This window comes from Equus asinus, chromosome 3 (genome assembly GCF_041296235.1).
Source record: "Equus asinus isolate D_3611 breed Donkey chromosome 3, EquAss-T2T_v2, whole genome shotgun sequence".
Classification (NCBI taxonomy): Eukaryota; Metazoa; Chordata; class Mammalia; order Perissodactyla; family Equidae; genus Equus; species Equus asinus.
In genome coordinates this window covers 51,800,837-51,817,501 of record NC_091792.1, presented here as the reverse complement: position 1 = coordinate 51,817,501, position 16,665 = coordinate 51,800,837, and the positions used below count along the sequence as shown (strand labels likewise).

The following is a 16,665-nucleotide window of genomic DNA, read 5'->3' as shown; positions in this document are numbered from 1 at the left end:
TCAGTACTATGTGTATGGGTGTAGCTTTCTTTTTATTTATTTCATTTAGAAACTTATTGTGTTTCCTGAATGTGAGGATACAGGTCTTCCAAAAGTTCTATGGAATGTCAGAAACTATGTATTGAATATTTCATTTTCTATATTCTCTTCTTTAATTCCTAATAACATGCATCAAACATTAACATTCTATTTCACTTCTCTTAAAATATATTTTTTCATCTCTGTCTGTCTCTGCTACATCTGTGTGATTCTTAAACTCTCCCAGTTGATTATTTATATCATCAGCTATATCTAACCTGAATTTTAAATTTCAATTACTGTATTCTTTTTTCATTTCTACGAATTCAATTCTTTTTAAAAATCTGCTCAGTATTTTGATAGTATCTATACCTTTTCCACCTATTTTTTCTTTCCTTTCTTTAACAATTTTACTCTACATAGGATAATTCCAGTATCTAAATATCTAGAGTCTAATTCAGCTACTTGTCATCTTGGATTACTCTTACCTGAACATTTTATAATTTTTTATTGTGACATCATTTTCTGTGAAGCATTTCCTGTGGAGAAACTACATTGCCTGGGGACCAGTTTTTGCTTCTAGAGAGCTTTTTAATATGAGTATGCTCTCAAAAGGGCTAGGTATCCAAGGCACATTACCAATATTTGAAAAATAGTTGCTGTCTTGGAGAGGGAGGGAACCAAATAGCAAAGCAGTGAGGCATTTCCCTGTCCCACAAGTCACGCTACAATTGCAAAGCTTCCCTTTTCCACCAGTTAGGCCAGCATTGATTGAAGATTATAGGTTTCAAGTATCTTAATGTACATCCTAACTAGAATTAGAATTTCTCAAGCACTACTGGTGCTGGTATTAGGTAATGCTTTTCATAAATTATATTGTCTAGATTTATTTGTTAAATAATTATATGAATAAATATCAGAATTTTGATATGCTATACCACTCCCACTACCCATCTTGAGAACGAATAATTAATATTTATAAGTTGAAAATACAAGTGATTAATGCAAAAAAAAGCCAATTTATAGTACAACTGAAATTGTAAGAAACACAAATGCAAGCAGGAAGACAGTGGAAAACCAAGGATAAGGAAAGGATGCCTCTGTTAATGCTTTCCTCAAAATACAAACCACGCCATTTGGAATAATGCCCCTAAACGGTAATAAAATACACATGTGCATGTTTTATATTGCAATTATGACTTTCTGTGATTGGTTTAATTAATATTTAACTCTCCAACTAGAATTTAACCTTTATGAGAGCAAAGATTGTGATTTTTTTCACTTATTAAATTCTTAATACTTAGCATAGTGCTTGGCATATTAGTAGGCATTAAGCAAATATTTGATAAATAAACAAATAGAGTGAATAAACTACATGGTTTTACTTTCTTTTTTGGTTTGAAAATGACAAAACTTATTATGAGGGACCCTTTATTCCCAGGAAATTCAAACACAACTAACAGACATTCTGTTGTGTAAACGGATTTGAACAAATTTATTAGATCCCTGTGGAAAATTTTCCTGGAATTTATTTTAATTTTTAATTATAGCCCTCTAAGGAATGTCCACTAAATATTCTTTTAGGGTAGGTTTACATATTTAAGCCTTATTATCTTTAATCTTTTCACTTTATTTGTCTTTTGGGGGCAATCTTCCTGTTTAAATAATTTTAATGGCATTCTTTGAAATGAACCCCTCCCCACCACCTGTACCCTATCACCACTATTTTAGCAGCCAGCTATCATTTTTTGAGTCACTGATTCCAGCTTTAAAATATCTTGAGAGAATATAGATTCAGTTTTACGTTTTGGTTGAAAATTATATTTTTTACTAAATTTCCATAGTTAACTCTCTAAAATTTCCTAATAGAGCTTTTGATTGATATGAGATTTTTCAGTTCTTGGATTTGATGTGCAGTTAAATATTGTGACTAATATCACCTTCTGATATCATCTAATAGATGTAGCAATGTTGGATATGTTTTTTTAAAATATAATTTGCAAAGTATACTGAAGCATTGAGCATGTGTGAAAATATTATAAATTAGTTTGAGTAACCTTAGTTGCTATTTTTATTTCAGATGCACGTATACACTACAAATTTGATAGTTCAGCAGAAATGAAATGCTGTGTAAGTAATTTTCCAGCTATATGGACAATATAGATAGGCAGAGCAGGGTAAGGGCAGAGGGACTGGTGAAACCCTTAGCTTGTATTCATATAGAAAAGGCACATAACACAAGTAATTTCATTATTTACTCAATATTTCCACTCTGGCGGCAAAGGCAAGATAATTCTTGGCTGCCTGGACCTTTTATCTACACATCTTTGGCTGCATATTGGCTTCTCAGGCCTTCTCTTTTCATTTGCTTTAACCCAAATACATTTCCACCAACAAGTCCTCTAAAGTTAGGAGTTGATATTTACTGTATTAATTTTTTATTTAAAATATTGGATGAGAGGGAGGTAATATATAGTGAGACACACTCAGGGCCCTATAATTTCTTTGGAATCATCCTGCATCAGTGCGTGCCCCAGGTCGATGTCATAGTGTGGACTAGAGTCACAAGGTGAGCCTGGATTCAGGTTGAATATACTGAGGGTGAGTGAAAGGCAAGCAGATTGAAGGCTGGACAATGAAAAAAGCAGATGCCCAAAGAAAGCAGGGAGACAAATAATTATATCTCACAATGTGTCAGAGTCAGTCTTTCCATCAATCATTTCCTAAGCTAATGATAAAATTTCTCAATTTCTCAATTTTATAGCAATAACTCTAAAAGATTAAAAGCTAAATAATCATTGGCAACCATTTACTATGCATTGAAGCATAAAAACTTTGAATCCATTCACAAACCAGCTCTTTTCTATTTTTCTTATAAAATAGAAGGCATTACTGCAATTCAAGTTATAAATCTTCAGGAGGTAATTATTATTCCTGTTTTCCTCCTTCCATGCCAGATTTAACAAATGGTATTACAGGTTTTCCAAAGCAAGTCTTATTCCCATTACCACTAAATAAAATTTCCAAACATTTTGATAGTTAAGGAAAAGTTATTTTTAATGCCACATATGGCTATAGTTACTAAATCTAAGCAAGTATGTAATTTAACGTTTCTTTTAAAAAATAACTTTTACCCTTATGAAGAATAAGAATTAATCATCAGATGCTTTCAGATTCTCTACATGGGAGAATAAAATTTCATATTTGAGGCTTACTATCAAAAATACAGTGTAATAGAAACCAAATAAAGAGACTAAGATATTTAAAAACAAAATTGGACAGAATTTGAATCTTATACTGTGGCATATTAAACTTAGTCCTAGACAGTAAAAATCCATCCAATACAGGCAGGGGACATTTGGGGACTTTGGAAATATAATTGCTGTTTCTCATACATTTCTTTAAAAATGCTGTTTTGTGCAGTTACATTAAGTCATGACCTCCTTAATAAACTAGATTGACATTCAAAATTGATTTTTAAAAATAATTTAATAAAACCATATTAAGTGGGAGCAGTTTCTTGTGTGTAGGGTCAGTGAAGATTGTATAGGAGTTAGAACTTTGGCAAATACAGAACACAACCAATATACTGACGTAGGGGTTGAAAATAATTTACAAAATTAATTTAATAAAATGCCTAAAACAGTAACTAACAATTATTAACAAAATAACAACAAAGTATCCGTATTTGCATTTAACAACACATTTCAGCCAAAGTTGAATTAATATAAAAATAATGTGCAGTGAACCAATATCTGACATAAGATACAATAAAAATTAATGTTCACATTGAGGACCTAAAGTTATGACAACACCTCTACTGCCTTCTAAATACCCTTTTAAGTTCTCGGTTGTGTTGAACACAGCTCTTTGTGGCCTAATAAGATGTCAACCAAAATACCCAGAGGATTTCTAAAAGCACACAACATTTCCCATAGCACGCCGGATAAAATAATTTAACACATTTATTTCAACAAAGGCCTGTGGTTACTAACACCGAACTATAGAGTAGTTTTTTGTTTTTTAATTTCTAGTACTAATTGTGGTTCTTAAAGGTATCTACAGTTCATATTTGACTTGTCATGCTGCTCCTTAAAGGAACAATATGTTTATGCTGAAAGTTTGACTGTAATTCACCCCTAAAATTTATTTTATGTGGAAAAGGTTCATCATAAAAAAATAGCTACTACTTATATATGTCAAGATTGATTCAACTACATTTTGTAGAACAAGCACAGATTTTGATATCAGACGAGCTGGGTTTCAACATCTAACTTTACACTGTGACCCTGGGAACATTCCATACCTTCTTGGAGCCTCACTTCCTGAACTACAAAATGAGAACCTCACCACAGTTCTCAAAGGGTAGCATAAAGTTTAAAAAGAGCGAGTGCATGTGCCTAGTCCTGGGCTAGGCATAATGTAGTACACCAGGTGTTAATGGTTTTTCTCCTCTCTTTCCCATTCCTGATATATTTTGGCTAATTGGAGATTAGTGAAAAAATATAGAAGTTGTTACTGGAATAAATCAGCTCCACTAAAAAGCTCATTATATTGCAGGCAATAGTTATGCATTTCCAAAGTAACATTCAATAAGATCAAAATAATGGTTTTGAAAATGTATTTACATATTAATAATTAATATGCAAGAAAAGATTTTTCAGGGGAACAAGGACAAAAGAAACAAATACGCAACATCTGTGTGCATAGGTTAATTTTGTAAAAATGAAGAAAAATACCCCATTTTGTTAAACGTTGGATGCTCATGGACAGGCCACAGAAACAAAGCTACTTCATACAGCAATCTGCATCATCAAAAAATATCAAAATAGAGTTTCTCTAAAGGAAAGAGCCTTTTTAATGGGGTTAATAATAATTAGAAGTTCCCATTATTTGTCCATAAAACTTCCTAGAAAGGTGCTACTTCAAACAGGATTCTAGTAGAACTTGGCACATAAATTTTAACTTTTCAACCACCCACTACTTTTCACCTTCTTGTAGCTTCACTCACTCAGACAATCTCTCATATACATACATTAATATTAAAAACACACGTGGCTTTAAAGCAGAAAATTCATTTTCTACAACAAAAGCAGGTCATCATATTTATACCCAATGTTCTCAGTCATGAAAATAGATTTTCGTCATAGGGCTGCTAATTAACTTACACTATTAGGTTCAGCATTTCCAAAGGTATGTCTCTAGGAGGATCTGTTTGATCATGTGCAAGAATTCTAAGGCATTATAAGTAGTTGTTCCACAGGACAAGTGCTGCCCTTGATATACTCTTGATACATTTAACAAGTCTTTAGTCTTCAAATGCCACCAGCCAGACATAAGGAGACATTCATAGTCTACAGGTGGTTGGCTCAAAGGTCAAAAACTTTGTTTAAAAAAAATGTTAATGGAATAGCACCATAGAAAGTCTTTCAGACACAAATCCTGTTTTTCTACATTACATTTTTTTTTTAACTGAATCCCAGGAAGAGAAAAAAAAGAAAAGAGGTCTTTCAATTCTTACAAGGCCTACTTCCACTTCATTTCATCTCATTTTTTTTAAATACAACATTAAACCATGACAACATCAACAATAACAACTACAACAGATCAACAATAAAAGAAAGACAATAGCAGCAGTGATAACTTGAGTATGAACCATCCAGGCAGTCACTTAGAAGAATCCTGTTCACACCTGTTGGGAGTTTTCCCATAAAGTTCATAAGACATCACAAGGCTTCTTGGATTTGGTGTGAAAAGGCAGCACTTCCACAGAAAGAACTGAGTTTACCAATCAACTGGGCATTTTCCAGCACTTAAATAAATGATGTCAAGAGTTTAACTGCAATAATAGACACTATTGACATTTCAAACTTGTCAAAATGTCAGTAAAATGAAGTGGTCTCAAGATCATTTGTGTTTCAAAGAGGTTAATCTGGCCTGCAAGTGAAAATAATGAAGCTGAAATATTCCAGTTTCCAAACATTGGACACAATCACATTTAAAGTACTAACCATCCTCAAAAGACACTCATTTCACAACATCTTATATGGATCTGGTTTACATTGTATCCAAGTTACTGAGCCAAAGCAATTATCCCAAGATATAAGGAGAGGGTTTTCCAGTTTATGACTTGCAAGATCATTTTCTTTCTCCCAGATCTTGAAAAACTGTCAAAAAGAACACTCTGCAGGGTCACAGACCCTGAGCTGAACTGTCTCAATTGTGAGGCATCTATGTCAAGCTGGGATCAAAAGCTTGTGGAGTCTTCCTTGAAGCTTGTGATGCCCTTTTACCAGCTTTATTTATACTGTCAAACACGAGTTCAAATATCCTGGTACTGCTGATCAGAGTTAGCTGGAAACTTCTCTTTTAGTACAGAGATACTTCTGGTCTTATAGTTTCTTCTGTTCAAACTCATTATATAAAACATTTGTGCTAATATCTTCATTTAAAAAAAATACGTCTTCTCTCCATTATGCATATTCCTTTATGTTCCGACAGAGGTTTTGATGTTATTTTTTGGTATGTGTGGTATCTGGATATCTAATGCTTTTGTATCTTATATGAAATCCTTTCTTGTTGATTGTGTCATCAGTGTGAAAATGAATTAAAACTGTGTCCCCAATTGAATAGATCTCTTCTGGTGGCTGAAGATAAAACAAAAAACAAGCAAATAAACAAGAGCATAAGTCACTTTTTCTTCACTGTAATTCATGTTTGGGAATTTGGGGGGGGGAGCGGTATATAATTTAATCCTCCCAACAACCTTGAAAAGTGGCTATGAGTGACTTCATTTTACAGATGAGAAAACTTGAGTTTCACAGATGTAAATGACATGCTCAAGCTCACATGGCGAGGCAGTGAAGTGGCTTGCCTTTAAACATACTTAAATCTGTTTCCAAGTTCTGGAACTTGGTGTTTTCTCCTAAAGTTTTAAGCCAAGTTCCTTTGATTTACAAATAAATAAAGTGGGGTTCACAAAGGATAAAGAGATATTAAGTTTGTTCAGAAGCTGTTCAGAGGCAGAGCCACTTCCAGAATCCAAATTGTTCATTCCTTCTTGTTTTAATAAATTAAGTACGAAGGTTTTATTTTGTTTTGTTTTATTTCAGTTGCTATTTGCACGGGAGTTCAATAGTATTATTTAAGCAAGAGATCCTGATAGACATTCAAGCAAATGGGACTAATGTCTTCAAAACAAAATGTGTACTGAGAAGACCATTTGATATTAATGCAGTGAGTCTTGGGAAGTAACGCATTGAGAAAGCCTTAAGCTTTTTCTTATTTCTCAGGGTGGCACACTTTAACCTGTATCTGGAACTCTGTCCCATTTGCAAGTGGCACACTGCAATAGAACAACATTCCTGCAGCGCTGGCTGAGCCCACACACCAGTGGTGGACCCTCCCACTCTCACCAAGTATATTTGTTGAGAAGGGAATGTCAATGCGAAGAGAGTGCATATTCTTTTAGGAAGGTGATAACATTGCCAAAGATGTGTAAGTTATATTATATATATATATTTTTTATTATTATATTAAGTTATATTATTAAATATTTAAAGACATTGCACAATAAAAATGTGAATAAAAAAGTTAGAAGGTGGACAGTAATAAGAAATTATAACTACTGAATTCATCTGTTTTGTTTGACATTATCGAGCAAATTGACTTGAGATGGAGAAAAGGTAAGGGAAGAAGTAGCATGTTGTAATTTGTCAAGCTATTAATAATACCAGGTAACTTTTTTGTAAAAACATTGCCAATCTGTATATGTTACACATATCAATCACAAATCAATAGGCATTTTTTCTATCATGTCTATTTTATCCTGTTGGTATTGTATTTACCCCCGATCCACAGAATCGACCAAGGCCCACTGCTGTTGAATCGAGACCGTCAAAGAGCTCAACATAGTCATAGCCACAGTCAGCTTCTTCTTCCACTTCAAAAATCTGGAAGGATAACTCGAGTCGAGAGCCCCGTTCTGACACTAGCAGCCATTCACAGTCGACTTGTCCTGGGTAGTTGTTATCACCAAATTGAGCATGTGAGTACAGATCTCTGGGTTTTGATTCTGCTTTCAGTCGGCCACCACACTCTGCCCAGGAAAGAAAAATGAAAGAAGTAAGCTCGATAAGGCTTAACAGGTGCAATTTCAATTTCAGTGGAGTTTAACCATTTTCTAACTTCTGTATTCATTGCTATCATCAGGTATGTTTACCATAATTGCTGAGTCAGATGGTGTAATGGATACTGGCACAGGCCCTGGACACACTGCAGGGTTGGAATCTCAGCTCCAACACCTACTAGCTCAGCGACTTTGGATGAGTGTCATCACTTCTCTGATCCATAGTTTTCTCAAGGGTAAAATGCAGATGACAATAATAGCACCAATCTCAGTGGGTTTTGAGGACTTAATCAATATATGAAAATCACTTAAAACAGTGCCTGCCATACAATAACTCTCAATAAATAATTTTAATTGTTATTCCTCTTATTGTTTTTAGTCCCAAATAACTATCTTCATGGAGAAAAATTCAATGTCTTAAACTGAGTTTAATCTTAATAATTTAAGAGCCTAGAATCCAAAGCAATAACTTTAAAACCAAAAATATATATAAAACCCCTGTGTGTGTGTTTGCATTATCTAGAATTCTCTATATAGAATATATAAAATAGTATTACTTTACTTACGTAGAATATTTATCTAACTTGGTTAGGAAAAACATAGACACATCATTAATTATAGTTACCTTTACAATTCCAGGACCTATTCAGTTACATTTTGTTTTTGTAATAAATAAAAAATTTTAAATGCTCTTTTTACAGCTTGTTTTTCAGAGAAATATCAATAAATGTATGCTCCACCAGTTACTGCCTATGTCACTAGAGGTAAATATGACAGATAAATAAATGAGTGTGCATAAAAATTTAAAGTTAGTGTAATTTAAAGAATAAAAGTTTCCAAAAAATTTGCTCAGGAACTCTTTGCAGTTAGAGCCCCAAAACTTTATAATAACTAGAGATTAAATAAAGGCGGAAGAAGTCCAACACACATGCAAACGTGGCTGGGAGTGGGAGGCGACAAAGAACAGAATAAAGAACGAAAAGTATTAGGAGAAAGTAGAGTTTCTTTCTGTCCCTGTTTGTGAAGGACTGAGAGGTTCTGGGAAGTAGGAATTTCAGTACTAAAACCAGGAAAGTCTCAGGAAAACTGGAATGATTAGGAAGGGACAAAAATTCACTGTGGAAAGATATGGACAAACTAAGGCACCGAATATCAAAACACGACTGTAACACTCTCGTGGTCGTTTGGGAGCAGACAGGCCTTGGCAGCACCCTGTAAAGATGGATTAGGAGCTAAATTCTTACTTGGATTTTTCAGATTTGTATGTGGTTTACCCACACTGTGGTTTGGCGATTTTAAATAACTAAATATTTCTGAATTCCCAGATATGGAACTCCATTCAGATATATCTGAATTCGTGGGCTCAACAAACCCTATGCACATAGTCAGAGACAACTGCACATTCAGAGACCTTTGTGTGACTAACGTATGAAAGAATTTCCCACTAGGGTTCTGGTCATGAGAATGGCTTCCCCATGGGGCTGTGTTACATGATGAATCTAAAGGTCGCTCTGTCTTCTAGATGTAGGTGTGGCATCTTGCACAATCTAGTGATAGAGGTGCCACTGTTGCAAATGCAAATATTCGAAGATACACATGTGCTGGAACCACCATGGAAGGCTGGATACCAATCAGTCTGGGATATCGTCTCTTGAGTCCTGCGGACTGGAAGCCAAGCAGCTTCCTTTTTCCACCATAATGCTTCTCTTATTTCACTAACTCCATGAATTTCTGTCTTCTCCCTGTGACTCAACAACTCAGCCAAACTGCCTGGGTCCAAATTTGAGCTCTGCCCTTCATCAGCTGTGGGACTTTGTCCTACACTTCATTTCTAAAATAGGAATCACACATAATACTCACATCATAGGGTCTAGATGTAGAGTGAATGGGTTAATATATGTAAATGCTTGAAAGGTGCCTGGCACATAGGAAAAACCATATAAGTGTAAACTATCATTACTGTTATTATTTTCCAAAGAGACTATCTAAATACCATCATCTGTACTTCTGGGGATCCACTCAAGTATGAAATGAAAAGCCAGAAAAACTGAAAAACAATTTAAAACACTATTAATCCGCTATCAGAAGGGAAAAAATTTCTTTTTTGAAGGCCAAGAACGTATTTTGTGAAAAATATTTGAATTCAATATACAAATATATAAACCAGTGCAGTCCCACTTACAGATTTTTAGAAGTTCTATCTATTCTCAAAGTTTGACATAATTGACAGATCTTTTTTCTTTTCAGCTTTTGAAAAACTGTCGGTGCTTGTATGACTTTTCTTCCACAGCCCAGAAAAGGCTGAAGGGGGGTGGACTGTGCGATATGGAAGAGGCATAGGGTTCTGTGTGCCTGCCTTGCACAGACAAAGTAGCCAAACAAAGACCAGGAGCCAGAAGAGACAATTCTCTGCCAGCCCAGCTTGGAAAAAAAATCAGGGAGGAAATGAAGTAGTGAACAAAATGGGAAAAGAGATTTCACAAAGCGTTTGTGAATCTGAAAGGACAGTAAGGCAACATTATTCAATTTTAGTGAAGGCTTCTAGAAAATGGCATACGTTCAAAAACAAATGACTTAAATTATGTTTAAGGATGACTTAAAATGTTTCAAAAAGTTCCCCTGTTTTCGTTGATCTGTTTCAGTGCATAACTGCATTCCTATGGGTCACTGCTCAAACTGATAAATCTGGAATTAATTTTCCAACCGTGGGAAAAAAAAGAGAGAATTTACTCTGCAGGATAAATATTTTCAGGATGAACATTTGAATATTATATGCACAAGAGGTGTCATTTTAATATACCCTCAGAGAAATTTCATGAGCAGAAAATAATAGGCAGCGTGAGGGCAAGGGTTTATGAGTATTTTTGAGAATTCTAGTGGCTATTCTTCAAAATATGGTTCAATATATCATTTAACATGGTCCCTTTAAAATAAAATTTTTAAATTGAGTAAATGCATTTCCTGCAAATATCCCTATTCATTTACCAAGTCAGGAAAATATAAAAGCAGCAGTTCAGCACGTCAGCATATCATTTTTAAGTCAACTGTTGGAAATACCTCACAAGCTACTGGAGCATCTTCTACAGAATTCTGGGAAATGGAAAATGAAGCTGAATATGAAAGGTAAGAAGAAGGGAAGAGAAGCCCGGGGGTTGCCTTCATTTTAATTTGGAAAGACACGTTTGTTTATTTCCTGGTAATGTGTTAAGTTCTCGGAAAGGTCCTGTAATTTGACCCATAAATGCTTTTAGTGGGCATTCTAATTTAATTGAGTTAGATCAAAATAATTTCCTTTTTAAGGAGCTTAATAATACATTATTTGATTTTTAAACATCATTGACAGATAGTGTGATGCTTTATGCTGCAGAAAAGAAGTTTTACCAGACAATGCCATGTTTTTAAATATTATTTTCTATCCATGTTTCATCTCTTCTTCTGTATTTTAGCTGTATCCTCTAAGTGAATACACAGGATATATTTTTAGCTGAAAGATTTGCTTCCTTCAATTAGTTTATTTAAGGCTGGAGGAATACCATTCATTACCTGATTGAAATAAATTTGGATCTCCATGAATTTGGATCTACTGTCAGGGGAAAAAAGGACTCTCTCCAATAAAGTCATTTCCCCATGGATTTGGACAGTATTACTTATGAAAAAGTAGCCATAATCACCTGGTTTCAAAATTCATTATGTTGGAAACTTTTAAAATTATATACGGAATTATAAATTCTGTATTATAAAATTAAAATTGTATATAGAAATATAAATTTACTGAAGCAAATTAAAATGTTTACTTCAGGGCCCATCAATAATAGCCACATGTATTCTAGAAAGCAGTAAATAATGCATCAGCAATTTATAAATGTAGCAAAAGTTGACAGATGTGGCACTGGACTTGGCTATCTTGTCAGTAGAAACTGAAAATTGGAACTTAAAAAACTTCTGAAAATCAGAAGTTTAACTTATCAGACCGTTAAGCTGTCCACAGGCAGGAATTTCTTCTATTTTCCCATAAATTCCCACAAATTCGTAATTTTTCCCTAGAAATTGCTAATGCCTTATAGTATCTATCCAAAGCACATGCCAAATAAATATCTGATGAAAGACTATGGAATAAACTTGATAAGGAGAAAGTTTTGAGGAGAAATAAGTAGTAGGCAGTTCATAAGAATATTTCAGCATGTATGGCTACTAGAAAGTAACAGTAAGAAATAAATTTACCCCAAAATTCTAAGACAGTTGGTTAAGTGATGGCAAAAATTTATACATGAAGAGAAAAAACCCCACAAACAAACAGATAATGCCAAAACTTTTGACAAGAACAAATGAGCAAGAGTTGGGAAGCCAGGATTCTAATTCCAACTGTTATTTTTTGTGCTACTTTGGTCGTTATTTAAGTTTTAGTCTCAGAATCCTCATTTTTGAGATGATAGAGCTGGATTAAACAATATCACGGCACATTTTGCATGACAAAATTGCATTGAGGTTGCTCATGAGGGTATTTGAATGGAGGTGACCTTAATAGGGAAATAAAATGAGCCTAGTCAGTTAGACACTTTGAACAGAGGATTTGTTCAAAACTTATCTAAGGAAGCATTCAGTCTCTATCTATTGCTTCAAATAACAGTGACCTAGTTTTGTATTGGTTTTCTTCCTAATCCAAAATTGGTACATTAAGAGAAAATATACTATAGTGGAAGGTGTACGAGAGTACATGAGCCTTGCAGACAGAATTAGGATAAAATCTAGGCTTTGATATAATTTTGGAAGTCTTTGTAAATTAACTAATTATCTAGATTTTCAATTTCTTTATTTGGAAAATGAAGACACTAACACCTTCATCATACAGTTCTTTTGAACATTCAATGTTTGTAAAGTGTATATAAAGTATACGTGTGCCTAAAATTAAGTGTATGCTATATATACCATTGGATGTCTTTTATAGTATAATTAGATCCAACCAATGGATTCTTCATGGTAATATAAACACTGCAAATAGGGTCCATGAGCAGAAGCCATGCAAATTAAGGAGTCATGGAGTTTTACAGCTGTAAGAAGCCTTGAGGTTATTATTTCACAGAGGAAGAAACTGAGACCCAAAGAAATTATCTTTTTCAAAGGTAATGGCACAGTTGGATCAAAAACACAGATGTACCAACACAATGGATCATAATATAATCTTAATCCTTCCACTCATGAAGGGTAAAAAGAGAAGCTTTTTTCCCATAAAAGGAAATTTTTATTACACTAAAAATGGATAATTTATATATAGGTAATTTTAAATACTAGAGCATCAACTATTTCAAGAGGTTTTTTTTTTTTCTTTCCTTTTTTTCTTTTTGATTGGCACCTGAGCTAACATCTTTGTCATTCTCCTTTTTTTTTCTCTTCTTCTTCTCCCCAAAGCCCCCACAGTACATAGTTGTATATTCTAGTTGTGTGCACCTATGGTTGTGCTGTGTGGGACACCACCTCAACATGGCCTGATGAGTGGTGCCATGTCTGCGCCCAGGATCTGAACCGGCGAAACCCTGGGCTGCTCAAGCACAGCGCGTAAACTTAACCACTCGGCCCCGGGCCGGCCCTCAGGAGTTTTGACCGCATATTTTCACACTGAATTCTTAGAACCGGTGATAGGATATTAAAAAATATATACATATATATGCCATGAACTCTGTGATGGCATGTGAACTCTGTGATGGCATGTGAACTCTGTGATGAGAAAAATATCAATGAAATAATAGGATTCCAAATTTTCCACCTTCAATACATGACTAGTTATCAGGAAGATATTTAAAGAGTAAATGTCACATGTATGGAAAATCCTTCATTAATGTGAAATTTCTATGGTATAGGAAGGTTTTTCTCAAACCAAAATACTTATATTAATCATGGAAAATAATTAATGAGTATTATTGACAAGTCCAATCATTAATTACTACTATGAATCAGCTCAATATCCTGACAAGTAATATCCACTCTCTCACAATATGAAGCTAAGGTTCATAATAAAATATACTAGAGTGAAAAATAATATTGGGCAATGGAATAATTAAAATTTTGACTTCTAAAACAAAATGAAACAAAAGGAAAACAAAAGCAATCAGCAGGAAACCATGAGAAAAATGACTGCATTAAAATTGTTTCAGGGATGAATCCATAGACTATCCTACTATGTTTTACACCAAGATGTTCTCTCCAGTGGCTTAATAGTCTATGCGTTGGGAATGCCACTAGATGTCACCATAAGCCAAATGACTCTAGTAAATAACTGAACAAAATAAAAAACTGAACCAAAAAACGACATTTCCTATATATTTATGGAACATATTACTAAAATATAAAATTATAAAAAATGTTATTCAACATTTTGCTGAAATTTTTCCATATTTTTCTAAATTATATTTATTTCTTAAAGACTTCCAGAATACCTATAATATGTAAGAGTCATACTAAGGAACAAGATCAGGGAAAAGATGGTGTTGCATACCAAATAAAAGGGGGGAAAAATGACGCTCGGTAAAACAGAGGGATAATTCTCAAATTTGATTTACAAAAATAGATATATTAATGCAAAAGCTAGCTAAACTGGGTAAGGTGTTAGAGAAAACATTTTTTGAATACCTAACTATAGATTTCTGTCTGTTAAATACAACATATTAATCAAACTGCTAAAGTTAATATGAAATACATTATACAAATATTTAGAAATAGTTCCAAGTGATCACACTGCATTGAACAAGAATTAGACCGAAGTATTAGGTTTCTTTCTAAATGTTTAACAACTACAAAGATATTTAGGCAGGCTGCTACATGGTTCTCACAGTGCATTAGAATCAGAATACAGAAATACTTCACACAGTGCTTCAGCGAGATTTCTTCTGCTGAACCTGGAGATTCATTTATTATCCCGTATGGAATCCACTGTGTTCACTCGAAGAGAAACCTGGATCTTTTGAAAAGAGAAGCATGGCCTTAATTTACTGACCTGTAGAATGTGTAGCTTGAAAGCCTTTTCTTTGAACAGATGCATCAGAAACAAACCGAACAAACATTTTATTGCCAGTAGCCACAAGGGGCTCTGGTATCTTGTTGCCACATAGTCGTCCAAGGATTGGCGATTTTTCCGTTTCTCCATCAAATACTTCCAAGTGATCATAAGCACATTCTTGATGCTGCTCAATCTCAAACTCACTAAAAGCCTATTAAAAAAAGAAAGAAAAAAGAAGGAAAGAAAAGGAAAAACAAAAAGCCGCATATCACTCAAATGGGTTCTTCTCTTTGGAGCAGAAATCCAGATCACTAAAATATGTTCAGGCATACAAATGATTTAATTCATAGTGTACATTATTGAAAGGGGTGTAAAATCAATAGAATGTAAAATCTGTGGAAAAACATAATGAGGGGAACAAGTAATAACTCCATGTGAAATTCTACCATTCAGCTATTGCAACTAATTCTATTATTGCAATTAAATCTACTCCAGAATTTAGATGAATTACAATAACAAAGTGATATTTTAGTCTGAATTTAATTCTGAATTTTTTCTGAATACATCAGAAAATTTTAAGCAATTATATTAAAAGATTGATTCCTTCTGGTTTTGATGATGATAAACTATCAAACATCCCCCTACCTTTGGACACTTAAGCTATGAAGAAAACTTCATAAAAATACTTATTTTATTTTCATAAAAGTTAAATGCAGTAAATCTTAATAGAATAACTAAAACAAAGGGAATTTTCACTATATATTTCTTTATTTAAATCTTATAACTCATTTTATTAGAGAACACTAATATGACTTTAGGATAGATTTTTTTAATTTGCTTTTCAGACATATGGTACACTTACTTTAATATTTTGGGTCCTGCAAAGTTTAGTATGTTTTGTCATTTAAAGTCATTCTAATTTACCTGTGTAATAATTTTTATGGTAAGTCTTAACAAATTCTTAAAGTAAAAATTCTTTAAATGCATAACAGTTTAATATCACAAAGGAAAGTTTAATTGAGATGGACTGAAAATAACATTTGTCCAAACTGTTGATAATTCCAGGAATTCTAGGTTATTTGCCATTGCCAATTAAGGCCTTTTCCTTTCCCCAGAAAAACCACCATATAGTGAAGAAATAAACCATCACTACTACTTAAGTCTATAGAGCAAAGCTAAAAATATATAAAGAAAATAAACCTGAAGAAATATAAAATATACTTGAAAATTCATTAATTTTGCTCCATCTCTGAAGCATAAGGTAATTGCACAAGAACTTTTTACAAACATGTTTTCTTTAATGCAATTTTGTGAACTGATCATAATTCTCAGTTTAATGAAGACACATTTTGTCATGTTGGAAGAAAAAAAGTGACTAAAAATCGTTCTCCTTTAGTGCTCGCCACAATTGTATACTCCATACCACACCACGGTGTACTATCACTTCTGACTTTGGAGGAGTAAGGAAAGAAAAGAAAGAACCAATTTATATTAATTAGGGAGTTGGAGAAAGGAATGAAAAGTACTT

General features: G+C 33.7%; 1 protein-coding gene across 4 annotated transcripts in view; it reads right to left on the bottom strand.

Moving 5' to 3' along the window:
* Positions 1-3,490: 3,490 nt before the first annotated feature.
* The window catches only part of TLL1 (tolloid like 1), a 192,197-nt gene continuing 179,022 nt past the window's right edge, over positions 3,491-16,665 (bottom strand). For all 4 annotated transcript variants that reach the window (XM_014851443.3, XM_044767001.2, XM_070505031.1 and 1 more), the window contains 3 exons: positions 15,135-15,348; positions 7,866-8,116; positions 3,491-6,665 (listed from right to left, as the gene is read on the bottom strand). In XM_014851443.3, the coding sequence (XP_014706929.2) occupies positions 6,531-6,665; positions 7,866-8,116; positions 15,135-15,348 (600 nt within the window). In that variant the 3' untranslated portion in view covers positions 3,491-6,530. The remainder of the gene's footprint in view (positions 6,666-7,865; positions 8,117-15,134; positions 15,349-16,665) is intronic.